At 36.9% G+C, this 27,876-nt stretch overlaps 1 protein-coding gene across 6 annotated transcripts in view; it reads right to left on the bottom strand.

Annotated features, from left to right (window-relative positions):
- Positions 1 to 27,876, bottom strand: part of LOC117400282 (protein cordon-bleu-like) — a 112,748-nt gene that overhangs the window by 58,871 nt on the left and 26,001 nt on the right. For 3 of the 6 annotated variants that reach the window (XM_034920487.2, XM_059022286.1, XM_034920510.2), the window contains exons 3-8: positions 15,169 to 15,372; positions 10,392 to 10,599; positions 8,069 to 8,297; positions 6,318 to 6,362; positions 5,109 to 5,191; positions 3,137 to 3,181 (exon numbers count right to left, since the gene is read on the bottom strand). In XM_034920487.2, coding sequence (XP_034776378.2) covers positions 3,137 to 3,181; positions 5,109 to 5,191; positions 6,318 to 6,362; positions 8,069 to 8,297; positions 10,392 to 10,599; positions 15,169 to 15,372 — 814 coding nt within the window. Of the gene's footprint in view, positions 1 to 3,136; positions 3,182 to 5,108; positions 5,192 to 6,317; positions 6,363 to 8,068; positions 8,298 to 10,391; positions 10,600 to 15,168; positions 15,373 to 16,486; positions 16,738 to 27,876 lie in introns of those variants that run through there. The other 3 variants (XM_034920505.2, XM_034920491.2, XM_034920497.2) reach the window with 3 other exon arrangements.

The raw sequence follows: 27,876 nt of genomic DNA, 5'->3' as shown, positions 1-27,876 counted from the left end.
ACAATGCTCCCTATTCTTGTAACCAACTTCCAGAAGAAATCTGCATTCGGCATGTATCAAAGTTCAAAAGGCTTGCTGGAAATTGTCCTTTTTATACCATGTAACTGCTCCTGAATGCTATTGTTTCATTAGTTTTAATGATATGATTTACTGTAGCATCTTATATAAGCACGGTTGCAAGAATCTCCTGTAGAAACAAAATGGTACGCCACCGTAAAACAAGATATTGCATCTCAATTGAAGATAATAGCAGTGAGACGCAGCTGATGGGACTTGGAGACCATTTTAACTAAAGGTTAGCTGCAGCTTCCCCTCCATTGCTTCAGGCTTTCTCCTTTCATTTATTTACTTAACTACAGTCCCTTTGGTAAACTAAAATAGATAGCCATTGTGATTAATGTTTTTTTCAAACACACCTTCTCATATGCCACCTTTTACCAATGTGTTATTTTAATGTATTTGTTTTTCTGGTCACAGAATCATTGGGTTCCCTGGTGGTGTCTGCTAGCCTTCCCACCATTAAGCTACTAAAACAACTAATTGTCACTTTTACCAACAGTACAAAAATAAAAATAAAGTTAAGAATAGAAAAACTTACGAGAGTGTGCTTCATGAAATACCCTACCCTACTGTACCTAGGGAAGCTAGGTCTTATACCACAAGTCCCTTAGGCTCATAGAAAAGTTCACCACAAATGTGCACTGTAATCTTTCTTTTACTATAGTTATACTGCAGTTAACTTTTGTAAAAGGTCATGATAACCAAAGTTAACGACCAATTCTTATCTCCGCACTCACAGGTAGGACTGGAATGCTGAAGGTGGTGTGGTCTAATGGTTAACGCTATTAATTTATAGTCAGTTGATCCTCATTTCCAGTTGTACAGACACACTAATGAGAGACAATAAAACTCCTGCAAGGAGTGGTTATTTGCCTTTATCAGTTTATTTGTTGGCAATTAACATATTTTTTCTTTAATACTGTTTTAAGTTTGTTTTTTAATCACCTAGAACCTCTCCTGCTCTCTTATTCAAAACAAAGTTGCTTTATCGCCAGGCATTCGCCAAGAGGGCGCCTTTATTGCATCTTCCCACCAGCACAACTTCCATCTCCTGTGAGTCGCTTCTGTGTTTACATTAAATGTGTTTAGTTACCTTTTACATGTCCTCAAAAACCAAGCATTTCTTTAATTTCTTTCTTTTTTCTTTAGTCTAGAACCTGTAATGCTTTGTGAATCTTCTCAGCTTTTAATGCATTTCAATCATGTTTTATCTTCATTCAGAGTATCTCACAGTTAAACTGAGATTTAACATCTTGTTTCCAGCAATGTCCTGTCTCCATTTGGCCAGGACAACCACAGAGTTTACAGGTAAAGACCCCTTAACACAAGGCCCAGAGGCAAGATCACTACCACTATACACTTGAGAATCATGAAACTTCCTGAACTCAGCATTGATTCATACACACGTGACCGTGCTAAAAAAATGATTTCCAGGTAAAGATAGCTTTCAAGTCCAGCGTTTCTTTTAGCAAATGTACATAAGAAACTGAGATGTTATAGCAACCTTGGGCCATGAAAACCACACCATACATGAAATGATATATCCTTTTGAAAAGAAACCACAAAAAAAAGGAATTACCTTACAAATATAAAAAAACTAGGTACACCACTTGTTCAACCTGGCAGTTGGGCTAAATAATGGTCTAAATCAAGTTAAAATAACTGAGTCATACCGTGTGATGAGAAATATAAAGTCACTGTTTCACTGTTTTTTACTGGTGTGGCTATGTTTTTAGCTGTCCAGTAGCTGATTTGTTTGGACTTGTACAAGTATTAAATTAAAACAAACAACAAGGACTGCATTTAATTTAACTCTTTCAACACTGCCACTCACAACTGCACCATATGAAAGGAAAATCCAATCAAAACCATATATATATATATATATATATATATATATATATATATATATATATATATATATACTAATATAGACAGGAGTTGAGGCATACAGTGGAAAACACTGTATAAATGGGTAATTGTATGTAAAAATAATGTGATATCTTGTAACAATTGTAAGTCGCCCTGGATAAGGGTGTCTGCTAAAAAAATAAATAATAATAATATAGATATATTTTTCCACATGACAGGAAATATCCAGTCCATATGTGTTTTACTAAACCTTGAAGTACAGCTTTGTCTGAGATTCTATTTCAGGGCAGCAGTGCATGACTTCTCCATGACTTCCCTAAATCTGTTTTTTAGAGTGGAGATATTACTGAAATATGTTTTCTTTACAAAATGTTTGTGTTTTTAGCCATATACAGTATCCTTAGATGAGTCTATAACTGGTGCTACAGAATGTCCTTAGGGAATTACATCATAACTGGATTCACAAATCTCTAGATTACATCCCAGATGCTAGTAAACTTGCTGTAGGTTGTACTGTATAATAAATAGTTTGTAAGTTAGTCAGATAATTATGTTTTTCTATGCATTAACACATATTTGTTTAACGTATATTTTAAAATCAATGCTGAGTGAAATAAAGCTATGAATTTAGCAGTATTTTTTACTAACTGTACACATTTGTTTAAAAAAATGCTTTATTAGACAATTACACAACAACACTGCCATCTTCTGTTTAAAGTGTTAGCTGCAAGAGGCATTTTTAAAGTGCTGTAACGTCACACAGCAAAATATATTTTTTGCAGTTCTAAATGTGGTTGTCAATGCTGACGAGGTGACTTTTTTTGTGTGATTATTTACACCTTAATCTCCCAAATATTTTAACTCAACTGGTCAAATGGCAACCACTTTACATAAAATAAAGCCTGATACTTCATGTCATTACATTAAAATAAAACACAGTATTTTTCTTACATTTAACAAGTAGAAACCTAAAATGATCATCATATTAAACTAGCAGGCAGTGTGTTAGGTGCATTGCCCTTTGCTGTTGACACAGTACAGGGAAATGATGTCAGTGCAAACACATAATATCATGTATACAACAGGATTTATGAACATTACAGTATATCTAGATGTGAGGATTTGGAGGTTTGTTTTTAATTTAGAAACCTAAATACCAATAGCTTTGATTAGTATAAGATAAATGGACTATGTTAGTACTTACTCCATAGTCACAAGCATATGTGTCCATTGCTCTTTCCTCTTCAGGCTGAAATAGGAATACACATCTCATGTAAGAAAAATGGCAGAGAATCGAGGACAGAAAAAAAGCAAGAAGCAAATTAACCCTACAGCTATGGCCAAATGTTTTTGTCACTTAGAATTTTAGGATTGATATATATATATATATATATATATAGTGCCTATAAAAAGTCTACACCCCCTTTCAAAATGTTCACCTTTTGTTGCCTTATAGCCTGGAATTAAAATGCATTAAAATAGTTTTTTTTATTATTATTATTATTTATCTACACATCGTACCCCACAACTTCCAAGTGAAAAAAATATTCTAGAAATTTGTAGAAAATTAATTAAAAATAAAAACTGAAATAGTTTGGTTGGATAAGTGTCCACCCCCCTTGTAATAGCAATCCTAAATTAGCTCAGGTGTAACCAATTGCCTTCGAAATCACACACCAAGTTAAGTGGCCTCCACCTGTGTTAAATTGTAGTGATTCACATGATTTCAGGATAAATTCAGCAGTTCCTGTAGGTTCCTGCTGGGTAGTGCATTTCAAAGCAAAGACTCAACCATGAGCACCAAGGCGCTTTCAAAAGAACTCCGGGACAAAATTGTTAGGAGATTTTACTTGATTTTAGATCTGTAGGAACCGATCATTCGATTCTTCAGACTGAGCTCTCCACAGAAATCAGATGCTGACAATCAGGAGAGGGTCATTGGTGTAGATTGGGCTAATTTACTGTACCATTCAAAATGAAACAAGTGAAGAAACAGCTGCTTGAATTTGTGATTTGTGCTGCTTTTCTTCGTCTCTGTGTAAGAACAGCAATCCACACCAATCCAAGCAGCTGTTTCTTCACTTCTTTCACTTGGACTGGTAAATGACCCCAATCAACACCAATGACCCTCACCTGAGAAAAGCTTCATCCGAATAATCAGTTTGTGCAGCTCTACTTTAAATACAGCGGACATAATGTCAGAAAATTATAATCTGTATACTGTCTAGTAAATCAATGTACTGTAGAAACATGTTTTGCTGTTGGTGAAACAGAATACTGTTTCACCAACAGCAGTGGCAAAGCGTTTCTTTCTGCAGCTCTTATTAGTTATGCATGTTTCACATCAAGGGTTGTGTATGGAGAAGACCACGTCAGGGGGACAAGGTTTGGAATACTCAGTAGAGAAGCTAACACCCACACGACAGTAATTCATGTAGCTGCCACATTCAGCAAACAACTTGTCACGGTGACAGATGCCATACAACTTCACGCACATTTAATTCTGATAAAGCCTTGCAACATAAACATTGTTTTAGTGTCTCCTTTCTGATGTGTCAACTCTGCTGCATTCTCTTTGACTGGAATAATATGGTTGCTGCTGTCCTAATGTTTTTATTGAGAGACAACTATGACCATGTTTGATGCCTGGAATGCTTTAATGAAGAAGAGTAACTATCCAATTTCAAAAACTTCTGCTTCCAAACAAGGAACACATAATGTCTTTTCTCAACCTTAACAATATCATTCTCACACTAAAACCTTTGTCCTTTTCACTACACTTTTGAATTGAACAAAGAACAACTTAACATGTACTGTATACCGTATGTTGTACCGCCGTAAGGCAGAAGATTATACTCCCTTCCCTTATCTCGCAGGTGGGAGGTTCAAGCTAAAAATATATATAATATGCATTTTAAATTAGGTTCTTTCAGAGTGTAGTAGCATTTGTTTTTGAAAGCAGTGGTGAGTGTCCTTCTTTAACAAGAATTGTGTTTTTGGGTGTGTCGTCTTTAACTTTTGATTGATTTGACTGATTACCTCCACAAACCAGGGAAATAATGCAGGCTTATAACGAGGCACAGTATTTTTTGATTGAATCTTAGTTTAAGGCAGTTTAACAACTGTGTGCAATGAAGAAGCTCAGTAATACAGGCATTTACAGCAATGTCTCTTACCTTACTTTTCCTCGTGTTGAAGAAACCCAGGAAGCCTTTCTTTTCAGAGGCACAGGTGCTCAGAGACGATGTCTGACCTGATTCTGCAAAAGTTGAATATCAAATATTGAATTATCAATAACTGATGCAACCCCAGTGCCAAAGTGTCTCTTTCTTCCAGTTTGCTCATGTGTTATGATAGGTCATGCCTATGGCAGTCTGGCTCTGGAGGTAACAATAATATATTACACACATATATTCTGTATAGACAGGCGTATTTATTAAAGCCAGCATGTTGGTTATTTATCCATTGTCCAAATAAAAGCCATACACATCAACTAAGTCCAGCAGGTTAACATAGACTCTTTAAGAGGTGGATCTCGGACTGAGGTTGATTCAGCAGCTTGAACATATATTTAAAAAAGAGTTTCCCTGACAGGCTGGCTCCCTTGTTGGGAAATGCTGACAGGAACCCACAAAGAAAGGGACCATTATTAGTAATCCCATACCAACTCAGCATGCAGAAAGCCAATAAGCCAGAATGATTCCATGCAGCCAGAATGATTACATGCAGCCAGAATGATTCATGAAATATTTTAGTATCATCCAAAAATTCTACAATTTTCTATAGTATACTGCAATTGATATTATTAAATTTACAGTGTTTTTGGACACTACCACGTATAGTTTTTTTTTTTTTTTTAAATATGTGACACTCCCTTAATTTTCTGAATGGCCAAAGTTGAATCATCTGTAGTAACAGCAACTAAACAGCAGATGGCACTACAGCTACAATATGGTACATACAGTGCTGCAGGGCCACCTAATATAATGTCTAACAAGCATAGCCTTAACTATTCACCTTAACAAACATTACAAATACAATGACTTGGTGCTAGTTATACAAAGCTGTTCAGCATAAACACATCCAAGAAAACTTAGATCCAATATGTTTATTGTTAATTGATATGTTTGTTATATGTTTATTGTAAAGAAAGTAAAACTGAATTAAGTCAAAATTCAAATAGATTTCTGCTACAGACATTTCCATGCAGTATATACTACAGTATACTATAGTACAATGTGCTTCATGTAGAAAGCACCTATTTTAAACAGTAGACACAAATGTATTTTTAAGCATGCATTACCGTACAAGAAGTTTCAGGGTTATGAGCTAAATCTAAAGCTGCCATGCAACTAGCAAAACAAATTATATTCATGTCACAATACCTCCATAATTTAGAACTGGTGCAGAATGTTTTTTAGATAGAAGAACTAGAGACAGAATCAAATAATAAAGAACATGTTACGTGCACCCTTTAAAAAACAAAATTCTAAATTATGCACCCTAGGGATGCATACACGTAACCCTTGTAAACATGGTCCGAATACAACACAAAATAACACATTTTTATGATTACAAAAATAATATATCAAACTACATCACCCTATAGAATTTGCATCACCCTACAGAATTAACTCATAATGCTTCATAAAGTAAAATGAAACCTGCTGAATAATGTTACGTTAACATATTGAATTATATACCGCGGTTTTAAGTTTTCCATATACTTAACTAAAAACTGACAAAAATAAAAAAATGTGATATCTCAAAATCTAACATGAAATACTGTACTACTATTATGGCTTCTGGTAGAAGCCATAATAGTATAATTTTGTAGTTTATCTGATTACATGATGTTGTTAAATAAATTACTTAAATTATGTTCATGTAGTTCTTTTTTTTCATTTTGTCTCAATCCTAAAATTAAGTGATGCAAAACCTTTGGCCATAGCTGTATATAGATACATCAACAGTGAAGAGCTGCTATATAGGGGTGTTGACCTGTTTTTCTGTTTATTTTTACTATGTTGCAGTCTCTATATTGATTGAATAAAATAATAAGACATGTCATTGGGTTCATTGTATGTTTCCTGAGACGACATTTGTCATTTTTACAGCAGGTTCTGTGTCTGTCCCAGCAGATTCACAGATCCCAAGACATGAATATGAAATACATTTTAAAGCCCCTGACTCTCATGTTATTTTGGCATTAAGTTGAGATAAAAAAAATTCCAAAAAACAAGAGACAGATAATTCATGGATGATACCAGCCCTTTAACTCCACCCAATAGGTAGATGACCTCAGTGCTATTCTGTAGGTAATGTAATTAACAAACGGACAGGTTCATATTTTACAAACTCTGCTATGTGCAAACAGTGCTGATGTGTTACCTTGAATGTGTACCTCTTATCGCCAGAGTTATCTGACAATTATGTGAAACCAAATTCTGCACTTTACCACAGATAAGAGACTGAAGTCAGACAGTATTTTTGTATTATTCACATAGGTACCAATCTGACTCAATTGTCCTTCAACTCAGGTGTAATGTTTAAAGTCAAACTGAATAAAGAAATATTCTGTAATGTGATCTGTAATATGGATGGTTATTGGATTTTGTGCCAGTGTATTTGGTGCACTTGGTTCAATACCAGCAATGTTCACTGTATTCATAAGACCATCTATATGACAGTTCAAGAAGAAACAGTAATTTAATTTACCTGAAAATAAATACCTGGAAACAAAACAAACAACTGGTACAAAAGGTAGTATCAAAATATAGGCAGTGTAATGTAATATTTGTATGTGTAATATGTTGTACTATTAAATAAATTAAAACCTTACAGCTTTAAAATTCTTTTGATGTCTTGAACTTTTGAAAGTGTAAAGGAATATTTTAGTATACAACTTAACATGATAATGGGACAAGTGCTCATTTTTTAAAGCCAAGTTAAAAAAGGTCTTGTATACATAAAACCAGTCTGAAGGGTCAGAGGTTATTTTCATGCTTCAAAATATCCTGCTGGAAAATATTGACAAGCAGTCTGTAAAGAACGTGAGGGATAGTTTTAATATTCACTGTAATAACTGTAATGTTTGCAGACTTTTCAAATAAATGAGCAGTGCGCTCAAACTTACCCATACTGTGGTCCAATAAATAGAGCTCGCGAATTCCCAAGTCATTTAACGATTTGGAAAGTTCCAGTTCCCTGTTGTTAATATTGTCTCTCAGCAATATAACATGTCTGTGATCAAATTCACATTTTTCACAGATGAGTGGAATTAAATTCTTCAGTGGCACAAGAGGATTTACGCGCACCACGGCCTTCTGAGCCCTGTGATAGTTCACTATCAGCCTTACGCTTTTCTGTGAAAATAAAATAAAACACATCTTAATTTCATATTTAGAACACAATTCAATAATACATTCCAATTAAAATTTAACTAAACACTATCTTCCAGCAGACATATATATATCTCAATCTCAATAATGTCCTAATACTTTTTGAAGGGTAGTGTACCTATTAGGAAAGTTACCAGGACAAGCACAGTAATCAGATATATGAAACCTTGTGTAAACATTTCAATATCTCCCTAGTTTTTCTGACTAGGTATATTTATCAATGGTATTCTACAGTAATTATATTTTCAAAGCGTTTACTCAAGTTGTTAATTAACTCCTGTTTTTTCAAAGGTGAAAAACAGCTGGAAACAAATACATTTTCAGTAATATACTTCAAGGTCTCTTTAGGCATTCTCAAGCTGATTGTTTTTCAGTTTTTTATCATTAAGCTGGGATTTTCTCCTTTACAATTACTTAAAGACTGGAGTACGCATTTTGAAAACATGTCCCTTAGGGTTTTTAAATAATTAATTTGTGCAATTGGAACGGATGCTCAGCAACTGTTGAATTAGACAGCAGAGGTTACATACCTGCTGGTAACCTACAGTAAGTGTAGCGGAAACCTGTGACAGGTTTCATGTGAAGAGGGAAGAAGGAACTATTCATGCTAGCAGATACTGTACAAGCACAACCTGACAGTCTCACAGCTATGTGCTAGAATGTACGATACAGGAATAGCTGCAGCTGGCATGTGAGGCACAGATCAGCCCTTACAGGACCCTGGCATGCTCTCTGTCCTGTCAGAACTAGAATGAATGCTGTGCTGGATCTGAAGTTGGAACTGTGGCAGCATGATGTTTATGCCAAAGAGGAAATGGAGATTGTGATTGTGTTCAGTGCAGCATCTCAACAGGCAGTGGAACTCGAGAAAAATGTAATTAGAAATAGCATGGTGCATTTCACAGGAGACGGTAAGTCAGGCTGTCAAAGTGGAGGCAGCTTGTTATAGAATCAAAAAGACTACTTTAAAGCTTTCATAAAGGTGGGCGAAATATTAAAGGAAAGTATAACAGCAATGAAAAATGTGCTGAACATTATGGGATCTAAATGTTTTTTGCAAGCTATTCTTGATCTACTTTGAGTGCAACACCTTCATTAAAAGCAGTAATTTCCACAGCAACATTAGCATTAAGAGCAAAGATAAACCTCAGCCTGTCTAAACCAATAAGTGGGGTGACAAAAACCAAATATTGTATAAAATTGCTGAAAAGATTCATGCCACCTCATTGTTAATGGTCACAGAACATTTAATTGATTTAAGATTGATGGTACTAAAGGTTTTCATGATTTCTTTTAAATAACATGCCTGTCTGTGTGGTTTCATGCTGCTCTTTACTGTAATTCACATCTGTTCAAATAGTCAATAAAGACCACCAATAAAGCTGACAGGTTTATTCTTCACAGTTATGGATAAATAGTAGCGTCATGTCAACAACATTTATACTATTTATCCTCAGATGATGGATTATACAATTGTTAAAATTGGTAACATACAAATATTAAATGTAATCCTGTCTCTGTTTACTAAAGGAGAAGTCATGTTTCCTTTAGCAACAGAGACAACAACTGAAGTCACACAAGAAAGACAGTGTAGAAGCAGTCTTGAACTACCTCATGTTATTTTAGGTAAAATAGTCCAAGTTTGTGCTAATCAGGGTTTGTGTAACCAGCCTTCATTAAATATTTACACATTGAGATGGAGAGATTAGGTGACACACCAGAGATGTTGATCAAATTGTTTTCTAGATATAAGTAAAGTCACCAAAATATAATTTATAAAACTCAACTAAAAGACTTCATTTTTATAGCACTTACCCTACACATGCTGTCTGTTATTCTTTTAAAATGGCAATAACTTTATGGTATTATACTGACATTAATTCCTTTGGATCTATCAGTAGAGTATATTTTGAAAATGCACAATAAATCATGGTTAGCAGGTACATTTTTCCTTTCAGACTGAAAATGTTGAACTCCAGTAAAAGCTTAGTGAATTGTGCTATAGAAAACTCAACTGTTTAATAAATAGGATTACAGGTTAAGATAATGATCACTCACCTCTGGCACTTTAGGTGGGGGTCTTCTGGGCTTTTCCTCGACAACCTTTTCCTTGATCAGCACTGTGTGCACATCTAACTTTCCCAGCAGAGTATTTGGTTTGAAGGCTAATGGCTGAGCCTCACTAGACTGCAGTTCCAGGGTATGGTATGCTGGGCTTAAATGGTACTGGCTGCACAAATCCACTAGTAGATCCATCAGTGCTTTACTGGAGAAAAAAAAAGACCAACTCATTAACAATGGATAGCTAGGGGTACGTTTACATCTTTAGATCAGACTGGAGGTGTTTTAATTACATTGAGTGTTTTAATGCCATGAGCATACAAAGTAGGCTGTGGAGAGCATGGCATTCAATATAGATAAAGACAGACAGACAAACACTGGCTGCAATGATACATACTGTACATCAGTGGTACACTCTGGCCCTCAAGATCTATTCCAGTCCCAGCCTTTATTCCAACCAGGTCCTAAATTAGTTAATTGCCTCTTAGCAGCTTCAGTTAACTACATCAGAACCTGCTTGGAGTAAAAACCTGGACTGGATTGGATCCCGAGGGCCAGAGTTGAGTACCACTGCTGTACATATTCATTCTGAATACAAGGGGGTTGAAAAATAAATTAGAAACTTGGGTAAATGTGATGTGCCTCACATGAATTAGTGATGCGATTTTGAAACACATGTAGCATCACCAATATATATTATGTAATACAAATCCCTGTCTAAATAGGCAATAAATTAGATCTGATAGACTTACTGGGGACTGACAGACAGATGTTATTAACACATTGCCAAGCTATTTTAACCCAATTAGTTTAACTGTTCTAGTGTGTTGCATCATTTCTAGTTGTTTGCTGTTTAAATACACTGTATTTATACACAGTGTTTACATTCATACTGCAGGCATTGTATAAAGTATTCACAGTTTATTTAACATTTCTCCAGTGTGTTGTGTTCAAGGCAGGGAATATCACAAAACTAGGACTCAGAGGACACATTGACATGCAAATAACTTGCACACATTCAGTCTACTTCACCATTCATCAGTGGTGTGTTAATTGAAACCAACACTTATTGCTCTCCATGAATTGCCCAACTTTTAATTCTCCTCCAGGCAGAATCTTAATTTGACCCTTTGTGGGAATGCCATTTATATATGCTTTCTTCAATTGATTTACGATTAAACCTTGGAAGAAACATAAGAACCCTCTTGAGTTCCTATCCTGTTTCAAAGCACTTAATCTTCAGTTTTTAGACATTCTTAAAAGTGGAGGCAGTACATCTGACCTGGATTTGGCATTTCATGATTCATATTAAGCACCATTTACAGGAATAAAAATGAACATCATTAAAACAAACAGCAACATAGAACACTCTCAGAATAGACTGCAGGTATAACCAAGCTATTTATAGCAGTCTGTAATGTTTTCCAGCCTTTCCATTGTATTATTTATTTGTAGTGACATTTGAAATTGATCCCAAGTAGCACAGCACCATCTGAAGCACTACTCTGAAAATCCTAATAATTTTGCAGATCAAATATAAAACAGTACAAATATAGCATGCTTTAACTGCTGGTAAAACATTTTAAAGTACTAAAGCACCCAACCCATAAATGATGTGACCAGGTGTACAGTAACCTCACTGATTATTTCAGCTCATGTTTTGAAAGCTCACCATTTAGTGTTGTGAAAAATTAAAGCAAACTTTATGTAAAATGTACAATAGGTCAAGAGAGTTGAGACATCTCTCTATAGGTGTAGTTAACATGGTAAATATACGGGAAAATAAAATGATGAACCCTTTAGAAGGGTCATCTCTTCTTTCTTAACCATTGAGAATGAAACTGGCTTACAATAATAAGCTCTGCCTCTCCACATTCAGTACCATGAGTATTTCTATTTTTATGTCTAATCTCCAGACAGTACAGTAAATTAGTAATTGCTGTGTTCATGTAAATATCGTCAGTCATGCCATTGTAAACACATTCAGACACATGACAACAAAGTGACACGTATGTTTTAGTTTTGTTTTATTGTGTATGTTTTATTTGTCACTAGTTCTCGGATGTTTTTAGTGTAATAATTATTTTAAACTAAAATATGTGAAATTATGTTGTTTTAAATTGAATTAATCATCCCATAATATATTAAAGCAAGTCTGAAGTCTCTGAAGCAAGACAACACATTCATTTTCGTCTGAATATGGGTTTTAATTACTATATTTAAATATAATTAGATTTTCTAATTGATTTTTTAAAATTATTATTATTTTCCCTGTCACAATAGATTCAAACCTGTCCTACCATGGCCACTTAATTTCCATGACACCTACTTATCAAGAGCAGACTGGAGTCCAATTCAATATTTCGGACAGTACATTGATAGTAAAGTGTTTGAGGGCATTGCAAATTACTCAAACCAACGTAAAATTCAAGTTTCAGGAAGATCTTTGAATACATCACAAGAAGAAATGAAGACCTTTTAGGCATTGCAGTGTACATGGCATGCCTTGGATACCCATGGATCAAAATTTACTAGGCCAAAGATACAAGAGTACCAATAATATATAATGCAATGTCCAGAGATAGGTACTTCAAGCTAAGGAAGTCACTGAAAGTTACTAATGATCTTGATGTGCCAGAGGAAGCAAAGTCAGATCTGTTATGGAAAGTTATTTACATTAAAATAGTGCAAATATGATGTTATTTCTCATTGTGACTAATTGATAAGCTAGTCGCACTTGTTCTACAATGGGAGTCCCAATGTCCACTATAGTGCACATGTAATTAAAGTACAATAAAAATAATGAATTGATTTTTTTTATTGGTTGTATGTTTATTTCACCCCAAATACAAAGAAAAGCACAAACATTTTCAAATTGAGAAACATTTTTTTGCTGGGTCTCAGGGGGACATTTAAACAGAAATACTGTAGGTAGTGACTGCACTCTTCATGTAGTAAATTGAACTGCAGGATTTACCTTCAGCATTTACTCTAGTGCAAGCTAACTACAGAACTAGCAAGAAACATCTTGTTTTTTATTTATTTAGTGTGTCCAATTATAATTTCCCCCCCCCCGATTTTCTCCCAATTGGGAATGTCCAATCGCTTTTCTCCTCACCGCAGCAATTCCTCACATGGCTTAGGTGACCTGAAGATTCAGTGGACGTCCACCGATCCCACGACCAAGCCAGCTTCCTTTTTTCACCCCAGAACTCGAGAGCAGATGTCAGCGAGCTACCGACCTCTGGAGGACAAAGGCCAGCCCTATAGGTGTCTGCTCTGAGCTTACTGGGCGCCTGGCCAGCAGGGAGCAATGAGGACAAACAGTCCCTGACGGTTTTACCTCCCTAACCCACGGGAGTGCCAAAGCCAATGTGTCACTCCCTTCGGAGTCCCCAGCGAAGATCAGCCTACTTCGCACAGCCAGGACGTGACCCTATGCTGTATGACTCACCCTGCACACCATGTGGCTACACTTCTACCAGGTGAGCCACACGGGGACCCGCAAGAAACATCATTTTGAGATTATTTTGTTTTCCCTTTTATAAAAATGTCTGGAGCAATAGCCTTTTAGTGAATATAGCCCATTGTTAGATTGGTCTGAAATGTGCAAGAAACACATTTAAAGTAAACATTTATTTTTATTTTAAAACATTATATCTGTTTGCAAGCAATGCTCTCAGCTAGTTATCCACTTCTGTGGTCTCTTTGAGGGTGAAATTGTCCCCACCTCACTGCAGCTTCTTTTTTGACCACCTCCTTCATCTAGCTGATTGACATGCTTTGAGCCAGTAACATGCTTAACAAAGAAGACACTGTTGAGGTGAAATAACCCAGTAAGTGCAACAGATTTCCTGAAAGTAATACATATAAATTGAGAACTTTCCTTAACCTAATGTAGTATCATATATACTATTTTTCTATAAAAACATGTTTAAATCTGCATATTTACGGGGGCTCCCGAGTGGCGCATCCAGTAAAGGCGCTCCACGTGGAGTGCAGGATGCGCTCTATAGTCTGGACGTCGCGAGTTTGAGTCCAGGCTATTCCACAGCCGACCGTGGACGGGAGCTCCTAGGGGCGGCGCGCAATTGGCCGAGCGTCGCCTGGGGTGAGGGAGGGAGGGTTAGGTCGGCCAGGGTGTCCTCGGCTTATGCGCACCAGCAACCCCTGTAGTCTGGCCGGGCGCCTGCGGGCTTGCCTGTAAGCTGCCCGAGAGCTGCGTTGTCCTCCGACGCTGTAGCTCTTGGGTGGCTGCATGGTGAGTCCACAGTGTGAAAAAAAAGCGGTCGGCTGACGGCACACGCTTCGGAGGACAGTGTGTGTTCGTCTTTGCCGCTCCCGAGTCAGCGCAGGGGTGGTAGCAGTGAGCTGAGCTTCAAATAATAATTGGCCATTCCAAATTGGGAGAAAATAATGAAAAATAATTGGCAACGACTAAATTTCTAAAGAAAAAAAATCTGCATATTTCAAATACATGTAGCTAATTTACATGTAAAAACAAGTACTATTTGTGGAATTATTTTGTTAGCTACTGTCATGATAATTGAATTGTTCACTGTTCCTTTACGTTGCCAAACTGGGTGGGGGGAGTTAGTGTAGGTTAACATCCGCTGGGGAGCAGATGTTGAGACGACAGATAGAGAGACAGACTTCCATGTTAAACCAGCACTTGCTGTAATGTTGTAATTTTTCTAAATAAATAGTTAAATTGAAATGGTGCCTCCCGTCAATCCATTAACCTGACAGCTACGATCCCTTAAACACCACACACCTTCCATTCACTGTTCTCTTCGTCTCCATGCCATCTGGCAGGATGATGAGGATGTCCACAGTGAGGCGCAGCACATTCTCTTTCAGGTCCCCCGAGCTCTGCTCTGAGGACTCCGCCGCTGTGGGCTGGGCCGCTGGGAAGTTCCTACGAGGGGCTGGCTGAGGAGCTTGAGGTGGAGGTGGAGCTCGGGCCTTCATCTTTCTACTTTTAAAGAAAACACATCAATAAACTTAAAGGATTCATCAGTGCATTGTTACAATCACAACCTTTTTCAATCACCATTCATATTCCATTTACATACTGTGGGAATTCTCCTATTGAAAATGTACCAGGCTAGCATGGAGAAAAGAAACATACCACAAACAAACACAAATATTGCAAACTACGTTCTGTTTATTTTCTCAGGGCAAATACAGTGACAGTTCTGAACACACGATACTGACAACCGCTGTAATTTACCAGGATTTTATTTGCTTTTACACCAGTTTCCTGCTGTACTCATGCCCATGCCTCATCAAATCACTTCACTCTCTCAAACCTCAAACTCTTAACATTTAGGAACTGGATTTATTTCTTCTTAAGTTACAGTCTTCTCTGCTGGATCAATACAATGGTTATTTGTATTAAACAAGCAAACAGAGTTTTAAAAACATTCTGAGATTGTGACTGATATCTACTACATGAAACCAAAAATAAAATTCCATGAATATTTTCTCCAAGGAAATGGTTTAATTACTCATTTTATAATCTTTCCTCCCATAAAATCTTAAATGAGCAAGTATGAAGACATGTTTTAACAGTAACTATTTATAGGTAGGTTAGGCTTCAGGTTTCTGTATTTCAATTCCGGCAAAGTTATTTTTTTATAGCACCCATATCTGTACTGTACAGCTATTGCAAAAAGTTTTGCCTCACCTGGAGTTTTAGGATTGAGACATGATTAAAAAAAACTATATCAACATAATTCTGTTATTTTATTTAACATCATGTAATCAAAGAAACTACAAACTACAAAGAAACTGAGATCGTAAAAGTCTTCCGGAAGTCTTAATAGTTTATCATGTTAAATTTCAGAATGTCACATGTTCCCGTTTTGTCAGTCAAAGCGTTATGTAATTCAATATGTTAACGTAACCCTATTCAGCAAGTTTTGAAGCAGAATTAGTTCATTCTATAGGGCGATGCAAAACATTTGGCCATAGCTGTACATTCAGCCACTGCCGATGTTGCAATCCATAAAATTAATTTATCTTTCTTTCTAGTTGACTTTTTCAAACAATTCTGAAGGAATCTATATATAAAAATAAAAATTGCTCACCTTTGAATTTTGTTACAAAAGTCTTCTACTTGCTAGTTCCATACTGTGCCTTCCCTGTTAGACTGTAAAAGTGCTGTGTCTTGCACTTGTCCTGAAACTAAACTTATCCTAGACTTAGACTAAAGTCTCAACCTTTCACTCTTTGACCTAAGGCCCTTGAGGCCTTGAATGTTATCTGAATTCCAGTAATACTGGTGCACTGCATTCCAACTGTTCTCTAGATGGGAATGCACTGCCATTACTGGGAATAAAATAGAGCCTTTGTCAGTAGCAGGCAAGTTGTGCAACTGCTAGCTTTTGGAAAATGGTACACCCAACCCAACCAGGGCAAAACTCGCATTTTCTTGCATTTTCTGCCTTTAAGATCATATCAGTGTAATGTAATAGCAAAGAGAGTCAGGAGTTATATTCTGTGTGACATTTGCTTACTCACATTGTCTTATGAACACTCATGAGACCTTTCCTTATCAACTCCAGCATAGAGGTCATTACGGTAATAAACTGTAAGATTACTGAAGGTTATGCTTGCTTTTACTGGTACCACACTAACAAAATATGTCCAGGGTTATTTCCAGGATTAGTAAGAGCAATTACTACACTGCTTATACTGTAGTAATCGCTCTTACTAATCCACCAATCATGCCATTCACACAGATTTCAATAAAAAGGCAGCACTTTACTGTAGTAAAAGCTTAACAGATCGATCAATCAGCTGTTTGCACCTTGTTACTGAGCGATTATCCCTTGTACTGTACCTTGGCTATTTAATCCCTGTACGCAGTGTCAGGTTTACAGCACTGACTGTAACAGCAAGCATGCGTGGATAGAAAAAGGCAGCAGTGTGGCGTAGTGGTTAGGGCTCTGGACTCTTGACCAGAGGGTCGTGGGTTCAAATCCCGGTGGGGACACTGCTGCTGTACCCTTGAGCAAGGTACTTTACCTAGATTGCTCCAGTAAAAACCCAACTGTATAAATGGGTAATTGTATGTAAAAATAATGTGATATCTTGTAACAATTGTAAGTCGCCCTGGATAAGGGCATCAGCTAAGAAATCAGCTAAGAAATGAGCATCAGCACAAAAATTCAGTGTAAATAAAATGTCTCTGTTAGATGCTGTGCGCTTGCTAAAGCATGCGTGGAACTCTATCAGTTAGCAAACAATGCAACGTTGCTTCAGAAATGCTGGGTTTTCTATAGTGAGGAGGAGAGTGCTGACGAAAATACAACCGAAACTGAAGCTCTGACAACACCAGAGGGGATGTGAGAGGAAGAATTCTCAGCTGTGTCACCTTGACGAGCAGGACGCTCTGTCTGAAACAGACACTGATGACGTAAGCATACGTGCTACGTTTTTAACACTGTGGCGTGCTATGGAGCAGCCTCCGGATATAAAGCCGAATTGGGATTTTTTTAGAAAGCGCTGACAAAGTTGCCGTCTATACTTGCAAAAACAGACCGTCCAGATGCATATCACAGAGTTCTTCATTGGAAACAGTTTGCAGTAATGTAGCCTATCTGTATTGTACATTTCTGCACTTGCATTACTTTTTTTGCACTTAATTTTTATTACATTCATAGGTTTTAATAAAAAAAATTATTAGTGTAATGCGTGTCTTAATAAAGATTTAACTGCATACACACATTTATTTTGTTTACTGTACTGGTGATTGGTCCATCGCTTACTGTGGGCCAATCACGTTAACACAAATAAGAGGTGGCGACTGTGTGTGTCTATATATATATATATATATATATATATATATATATATATATATATATATATATATATATATCCTAAAGGATCTGAATGTTTATGACCCATAAACAAATCACTGTATATAACCACTATTTTAGCAATTGAGGAATATATTTATCTTAATGTCATTATCATTAGTCTTTATATATGTGTACGTGGATGTGTGATAGAGAGAGAAAGGATCAATGTTGTAAATCTCCCTCCCGATCGGAAAGGACGCTGTGTAAGGGCTGTGGTATGCTGCCTCTTAGATGGGCCGCCTTGATGGTAGGTGGAAACCGGAAGGTGACCATATTAGGGGGAGCACGTAGTTGCAAGTGCTCGGAACGACTCCATTGCAGTCAGCTGCGGGGCGGCCCTCTATTGGAGAAACCATGGCGACGGGTTGATTGCAGGGAAGACTTTTGTGAGTACAAAGGGGAAGCAGCTACGTCAGTGACTCGCCTTGCGCTGAGAAGCTGAGCGACCAGCCGGAGCTCTTTGTTGTTTTGTATTACGTGCTGTTTTGTTTTGTGTTTATAGAGGAGGAGTAGGATTGAGGACCTGCAGCCACGGAGCCTGCCTGAACCACCAGAGCACTACCTTCACTTCACAAACACCAGCACACCCCCGACCCCCCCCCCCATTTTGGAGCGCACATTCGTGCACAGGACCTGTGGGGATTATTATGGACTGTTTTGGTTTCTTTTGTTTGTTTCTGTTTGGCCTGCAAGCCAGCCGTGTTCCCCCCGATACCATAGTTGGTAGAGGGGTGGTTTCTTTTGCTTTAAAATAAATAAAACACGGAAGTTATTGGGAAGCATTGTTTCGGGACCGTTTATTTATTCATTACACCACTCAAACTTATCACAGGATGCCTCTGAGAATATAGCCATGTGGAAGCAGTGCCAAATAAAATGTGTAATTGGTAATCTGACAGCATGCCACATTTGCATAATTTTTTAGGTAGGCACTGCCCATGTTTCATTGATAAGAACCAACACCAACGTGACACCAAAGACAGAACAAACTCCTTTTTTATTGTTGAGTCAAGGTTTGTGCTCCATGTGCCAGACTCTCCATTCCATTAACAAAAACACATGCCTAAAGAAAAGGATAATCCTGCCATTATGTTGATGCTCATCTTGAGGTCAGAAAGTGAGCTTTTTTGCACAAAGGTTGTCAGTTTTTATTAATAAGTAGTAAAACTGTGATTTTTCAAAAACTGCGATTTTTCAAAAACTGCAAATGAGACCTTGTGAACGGAAGAGAATGAATCTGCGATAAGTAAGGTTGGTGGTACGCCTTCACAGGGATGGGCCAACTCAATGGTAGGACAGAGCCGGAAGTCACATCTTGATGGAAGGGCGTAGCTGTAAGACTGCTAAACAACTCTACTGTGATCAGCTGTGTTGTGTGCGGTGATTGGACAGAGCGTGGCACGGGGCTGATCACGGCGAGGAGGACGACCGTACAACGTGGACACAGCTACGTGAGTACAGCCCTTACGCTGACAAGCCAGAGCGCTGCTGGTTTGTTTTGTTTTTGTATTTTTGGCAGATGGATACCATGGGAGCTGAAGCTAGGGAGCCAGCACTACCATCCAGAGCACCTGCACTGCCACAGCACTAAAAACTGTTACAGCACCACAGAGCACAGACATTTGCATCCTGGAACTGGATTTATTGTTTATTGTTTTATTATTGGTTGGGACTGCAAGCCCACCGTTTGATCCCCGATACCATTGTTGGTAGAGGGGACAGTTATTTAAATAAACCGTTTTTGTAACTGCACCCTGTTGTGGACACTCATTCCTGCAGCACTCACATCCTGACAGACTTACACAGAGAACATATATGCACAACAGTAAAGATGTACAGATTTATTCATGAAGGTAAATACAGTCTGCTTTATGTTGATGCTAGTAACAAGTCATTGAGAATACTGTGCCTATGAATATCTAAATACAATTGTATCTATCTGATACTTGCTTGATTTATGACAACCAAATATGCTCTTGCTGCACTCATCCAAAACTTGACAGCACTCAATCAGAACTAGCCACGTAGACAAACGTTTCAGCTAGTGCATTCTTCAGCGTACTGCACTGAAACATGTCTGCTTGATGTATTCAAACAGTGTCGTGTGACATGCTTCTTGTTGACTAATATAAACGTAATGTACATAGCATATACATATTACTACTTGTATCATTTTAAAAGTAAAAACATGGTCAAAGAACTTACTTTGATCTGTTGAATTTGCAGCTCTTAGAAACGTCTAAGTGTTTGGCAGAAGAAGCAATCAGGGCAGTGCTGGAATGCACTACAATGACCAAGAACATTCAAAGCACTTTGGACCTAAACCTACCTTGGTTACTTATTAATAAGTGGAGCAACATATTGTAATCTTAGTACAGTGGGAGTATTCCAAGGACAAACATTTTTGCAGTTGAAGTGATCAGCTGGGATGTTATGTTGTCATGGAGTGCAGTGGTATCATCTGGATAAACTGAGGTAGTAAATTGTTTCTATGGCATAAAATAGCAAGTTAATGTATATATAAATCTATCAGTCTACCTCTCAGTCTTTCTATAGTATCTGTCTTAGGAGAATGTATTCACTCTATATATCAGTATATAGTATAAAAGTTTTTACTTTTGCTAGTTTTTACAAGGTGTTATAAAACACGTGTGCCTACATGTTATGCATGTTCACATGGAGTACACTAAAATACCCTTTGCCAAATAAAATGACTTTGGTGCTTCCATATATTTGTTTTAACTAATTATACTAATAAATTACTTAACGTAAGTTTAAAGCATACATTCCTTGTCCAAGTAATTAAAGGATTAAAACATTCTTGCACATTTTTGAAGCAGTGTACAAAATAATTTAATTTTCTACATTTAAAAACACATTCCTGAATAGTGAGACGTGATTACTCCAACTAAAACTAAAAATGAAACAGCACCAGATTAACAATGACTTTAAAAATACAAAAGTAAAACAAAAAAGCTTTTGCTGTTAAACAAAAAATAATCATGAATGTAATCTTAAAAGATTTATTTGAGTCTGATATGGGAAAACAAGCTTTTAATTACAGGGATTAGAGCAGCTCTTCACAGACAGAAAACGGCAAAGTACTGTGTTTGTTTGTACTTTCTAACACCCAACTGTAGTTAATCTGTATGATGGAATCAGAATTCAAGAACTAAACAGAATTCAAGAACAGAACATGAATTTAACAGCACTCTTCCTTCTGTTAAACCTGTTCGTGGGTGGATTAGATTAAGAGATTAGACCTTGCAGACCTGTCCCTACGGTACCTGGCTGTCACATTCTGTGACCCACTTACAGCATCGCTCTATAGTCTGGTAACAGAAACTTGTAATAAAATAAACAGTAACCAAAGATTATTCTTTAGGATCTCATTTGTTTTCTTTAGTCAATATATGGAATTGTTTATATTCAGTGTGTTCCTGAACATGTATCTCATTTTGTAAGGATGAAACCCTCTCAAGGTAAGGGGTGTCCACATCTGTTAAGTCTCCCGTTTTGACCAGGACCCGTTTTCAAGACCAGTCTCCCGGTCAGAAAAAATCTCCCGCCTGGGACCCGTTTAATCTAGCAATCTCCTACCATCACCCTCATCCAAACACTCACAAACACAGACATGTTAAATGGTAACCAATTAAACCGTTAAACAATTGACATATCATTAAATTGAATAATTAATTTGAACTGGCGCCAACCCTGACCCCAGTAGCTTCCATCTGGTCCTAGTGTCCCCATGTATTGTCTCTGCACAATAGTAAATATTTATTTTAATTATTATTATTATTATTATTATTATTATTATTATTATTATTATTATTATTATTATTATTATTTATTTCTTAGCAGACGCCCTTATCCAGGGCAACTTACAATTGTTACAAGATATCACATTATTTTTTACATACAATTACCCATTTATACAGTTGGGTTTTCTACTGGAGCAATCTAGGTAAAGTACCTTGCTCAAGGGTACAACAGCAGTGTCCCCCACCTAAGATTGAAATCACGACCCTCCGGTCAAGAGTCCAGAGCCCTAACCACTACTCCACACTGCTGCCCACACTGCTACCCATACTCCACACTGCTGCCCATTTAAACCATACTTTTTTATTTGTACTTATTTAACACACAGTTATTATTTGTGTTCATTCCACCTACAGTCCCTCAAGCCTAATCACACCATAGAAGTGCAATGTCTTTATTATAAACATACACTGGCACTTTTATACAGGTAGTTTCATTCTGATATGAGTGGTAAAAATGAATGTTGTATTAATATACAAAATAACATTCTTAAAAAGCTCTTTACAGGACATTATGAGAACAAAATTCGGACAAATAGGGAAAAAACATAAATAAAGACACAGCTGGATTGCAAATTGATTATTTTGAAAATCGTAGGCTGATGATTTCTCTCAGCAGCTAGAATTAAAAAAAAAGAAACCCATGCATATGTAAAGTCTCAAACACAGTTCTATGTGTGCCAAGTGCAGTCATGGGAACAGTGCCACGCAAGTGAATGTAATGTGGAAACAAAATCCAGCTTTGCAGGATTGTGTGTGCTCTGTGGTGCTGTGGTCCGCTAATGTTCAAAGATAAAACACATGGACGAATGCAAACTCCAACGGCTAAATCAGGGCACAGAAATGCCAGTGTTATTAATAAACTGATCAAATATTAACCTGTTTATAAACACCAAAGCAAAATGATGTCAGCAGAACATGGGAAACATAATACATAAACATAGTAAACATAATACTATCCTTAACTTAAAAGAAGATGCTTATACTCTGTGTGCAACATAAAAAGATTTGGGGAGTCTTCTGTTTCAAACCTCAAGGGCCACTGGGGACAAACTGCAGGCAAATTAATGGCCACTACAATAAAACGGAAAACCTGCCCAGTGAAAAACTGGGCCCAATTAATCTTTGTTACTTTTAGGTACCCTAAGTAAAAGATATATCATATTATTGATTCACTCTCAACTTTTAATATATTAGAAATCCAGCAATAAATGTAAACAAAATGCTTAAAATGAGTCCATTATATTTACAATATGTAGATATACAGTAACCCTTAATAAACACACTCCTTGTTTATAGCAGACAGGCCATACATGTTGTATAAATCAGAATAATGCTGAAGGAATGCATGACAAATTAATTATGCTAACAGTCAAGGTTTGAAGTTTTTTGTGAAAGACTGCAGATATCATTTTAAGATTGTACAGTAGATACATCACAATTACATCACAATCTTCACAATTAGTTAGGCATAAGGCTGGGGATTTGTAAGGTCAACCATGCATACCTCACATATTATTATTGGTACTCCAAATATTATTAATTTACTGCCAATGCAAACTGACAAGAGGGTGGGCAGTTTTGAACGAAAAATATGTTTTTAGCAAACACGTATTTTCATTTTGAAAACATGATACCTGGTACTACCCTAGGTAAAGGAATCTCAGTTTGCAAGCCATGCTTTTAGACTGCCTACCACTTCCTGGGTTATTTCACCTGGAGGGGGAATTGCCCCAACCCCTTCACTGGCTTTTTTCTGACAATAACCAATCAGCTGCTTCCCCTATTGACTGATGTGCTTTTAGCTAGTGACGTGCTTTGGCCCAAAGAACAATGCTGGGGTGAAATGACCATGGAAGGAAAGCATTAACAGACTTTCTGGACGACAAGGTAAGCAAACTGAGAACTTAGTGTAGCCTTTTTAAAAATGAAAAGTACATGCTTGCTCAGCTGAGACCTATGAACTGTAGCTAATGGAAATACAAAATGGATAAGATTCATGGAATTACTTTGTTAGCTAAAATTACTTTAAATCAGTGGATACCAACCATGGTCCTGGGACCCTCTGTGTCTGCTGGTTTTCATTCCAGCTGAGCCCTCAATTACTTAACTAGACCCTTAACTGATCATTTACTTAATTTGATCTTTTTAATTGTTTTCAGCTCAGCTGTTGCAGATTTCAAGTTACAAAATGTTATAGCTAACTTGAAATCTGCAACTGTTTAAGAGCTGAAAACCATTAAAAAGGTCTAATTAAGCAAATTATCAGTTCGATTAAGGGTCTAGTTAAGTAACTGAGAGTTAGGTTGGAATGAAAACCAGCAGACACAGGGGGTCCCCAGGACCAGGGTTGGGAACCACTGCTTGAAGGATAGGACTTGATATGTAGCACAGCTATCTGCAAATCATTGGCAGGTCAGTATTCAGAAAAAAAGGTTCCCTTACATCTATTGTGAAGTATTTTCCCTTACTCCTTTTGTTACAGGTCTAATATATAATCAGTAAAAGAAACAGAAAATGAAGACCTGGAAGGGCCAGTTAAACTTCTCCTTATTGTTAATCAGTTGTTAGAATCACATGCTGTTTCTCAGATTACTGACAATTTACTAAGCAAGCTAGTTTGGATATGTCATAAAATACTGAGTAAAATTAAACTCTTGCCAGGGAAGATGATTTATACAGAAATTAATTTACTTACCAATCGGATCTCACTAAAATTTCCAGCATGCTTATCAAAAAAAGGTATTTCCAGGAGCTATTATTATTTATTAATTTTGATACATCCCTTACATTCCCAATATTAAAAACATAAATAAAACACAAAATATATAGGCTGAACAAAGCCATTATTTTAAACTGCTTTCCAACATTTTACACAACAGTAATTTTATATATTCATTTATATAAAATGTAATGTACTAATTTATGAACCCAGGGTCTGAAGGGGACATATGCTTGGACTTTTGCAGGAATCTCTATGAACTCTTTGAACAAATAGGTCTGTTGAACTATTGCAATGGTCTTACAAATACAACAAATGTGTGCACATTGAAACACTACCCAGGAGGGGTTGATTACTGATCATGTTAAATGTCAAGTTACTGTATCACATTGCAATACACAGCAGGGTGCTGAAAACAAGCTGGTATGCACCACTTGAGGATAGTGCAGCTTAAGAGACCACTCGTGGGCAGCCAAGTGGTTATTTCCCCTGATGTATCAAATTTTCTTAATTTCAATTATGTTTTGTCAAAGTGTGGCCTTTCGCCAACAGGAAGGTACAAAAGACAGGGGTCCTTTGTGCATTTCAACACAGAGGCATTTATAGTAGTATCAATGAAATTCTATATGAGACAGCTTTAAATGCTCATCTGACTTTTACCTGATCCTTGTGAAATTTTATAGAACTGGAACTATAAGTTATAATCTCATCTGCTGAATTTGGAAAAAAATGTATTGGTTTTAATATTTTCTTATATATATATATATATATATATATATATAAAGAAAACATAAAAAAGTGTATTGATGAATATCTGAACAAAGTTCTGCACCTGCTTGCTTTGCTTCATGGTGTAATACTTGCCAGCATAAATTATCTACCAGTTTAAAGCAGTGATTCAGTAACTTCACTTCCATTTGTGCATCAAGCAAACAAAGACCCTTTCTTTCATTTAAAAAACAGGGCTTGGGTCTTGGGTAAGAAGGCAAGTACAATGTTTTAAACTGAATCACTACCATTTCTATTTAGGCACTAGTCACCTAATAGTTAGCATTTAAAGTTGTTGTTCCCCACAATCCTGTTCAATTGATTTGCATTCTTCAATAGTCTAGCCTTTTGTACTCTTGACTGTATCACAAAACAGACATTGCTGTGCAGTGTGTTTACATTCCCTGTTTTTTCCATATGGTGTTTTTTGTTATCTGATTCAATTTTACAGGAAACACCCAGCATGCTCTTATAAGGTAAGAACCTTCCTAACTACTTTAATAAATGCAGACCTTAAAAATATGTATCAGTGTTTAGTTTACCAACATAAAGATGACCATAAACTGATCCCAGTGTTTTACTCCCTCATCTACCTTACACTAACCCACCAGTAATCAGGAAGAGAAACCGAATTACAAAACATGTTCAAGACAATCTCTAATTTTTATAAAACTGTGGACAGCACAGAAAAAAAGGAAACAAAACAAATCCCTGTAAAATCTGCTGTAACATTCTGCTAATTACTGATAATAATAATAATAATAATAATAATAATAATAATAATAATAATAATAATAAACGAAGAATGACACATGCTAAAATCTAAGCCTTGTTATCTGGTCTGGGATCCTCAATGAAATATCTCCACAATAGCAAGCCCTCATTTAACTTCAGAAAATCATTCTGTTATGGCAAACCTTTCGGTGTGGTTCATGCACACAGAACAATCACTTCTTTATTGGACTGTGTTTGTAAAGAGTCCTTTTGTTGATAAAGGACCCCATTTAAAAACAAAACTTTCAGGTCCTTCAGCTTTTCCTTTTTTGTTTTAGAACTAACATTCAGCACAGAGTTCTTAGCGGTGAAAATGAAAATAAATAAAGGGAATTATTCATTTTTATATCCCTGCTTTTTCTGTTGAATGGCCAGGTATAACACTGTTGTGTTAACAGTATTGTAAACCTGGAGCAGAAACCTGTGTTACATTGCAGCATATTGTCAGTGTGTTTACTATATAGATTTGGCATTCATGCAAGGTAAATACATCAAAAAGCACTCTTTATTTTCTTAGTATTCACTACAATCGATCATAATAACCCAAATGTGGAGTTCCTTTCTGCTTCCCTTTACTATCACATTAAATGACTGCAAATTTCTCTACATTGCATAACACTATGTAACACAATTTTTGTTCCTGGGTAGTAAGTATTATTTCCTAATTGCTTATGCCTCAAAAGTATAGAAAATGGCTATTATTCCCCACATCTTTTGTGACCAGGACAGTGATATTTTGAAATTTACCTATTTCCAATGAGAAAACGGGCGAATTTGTGTCTTCTCGTTCACATAAAGTCAGAAAAAAATAACATATGAATCCAAATTAACATGTATGTATACTAAAGTAATACAAAAATGACTACAAAAGATTTAGAAGTGAGTAGTTTTTCGAGATTTACGATTATACTGTAAATCACTTTCACGAATCAGCCCCCAAATGTAGTCTCCCATCATGTTCTCGTTATACTGTCCTTGGTAGCGGCGTTCAAAGTCCATTATATCCTGGTGGAAGCGCTCGCCTTGCTCCTCCGAGTACGCTCCCATGTTCTCCTTGAATTTATCAAGATGAGCATCAAGGATATGGACTTTGAGGGACATCCTACAGCCCATTGCGCCGTAGTTCTTCACCAGAGTCTCAACCAGCTCCACATAGTCTTCGGGCTTGTGATTGCCCAGGAAGCCCCGAACCACTGCGACAAAGCTGTTCCAAGCCGTTTTCTCCTTACTAGTGAGCTTCTTGGGGAATTCATTGCACTCCAGGATCTTCTTTATCTGTGGTCCGACAAAGACACCGGCTTTGACCTTTGCCTCAGACAGCTTAGGGAAGAAGTCTTGAAGGTACTTGAAGGCTGCCGACTCCTTATCTAGAGCTCTGACAAATTGTTTCATAAGGCCCAATTTGATGTGCAGTGGTGGCATCAGCACCTTCCGGGGGTCCACCAGTGGCTCCTACTTGACGTTGTTCCTCCCCACAGAGAACTCGTTCCGCTGTGGCCAGTCCCGCCTGTGGTAGTGCGCCTTGGTGT

The sequence above is a fragment of the Acipenser ruthenus genome, chromosome 4 (genome assembly GCF_902713425.1).
Source record: "Acipenser ruthenus chromosome 4, fAciRut3.2 maternal haplotype, whole genome shotgun sequence".
Classification (NCBI taxonomy): Eukaryota; Metazoa; Chordata; class Actinopteri; order Acipenseriformes; family Acipenseridae; genus Acipenser; species Acipenser ruthenus.
This window is presented reverse-complemented; position numbering and strand designations above follow the sequence as displayed.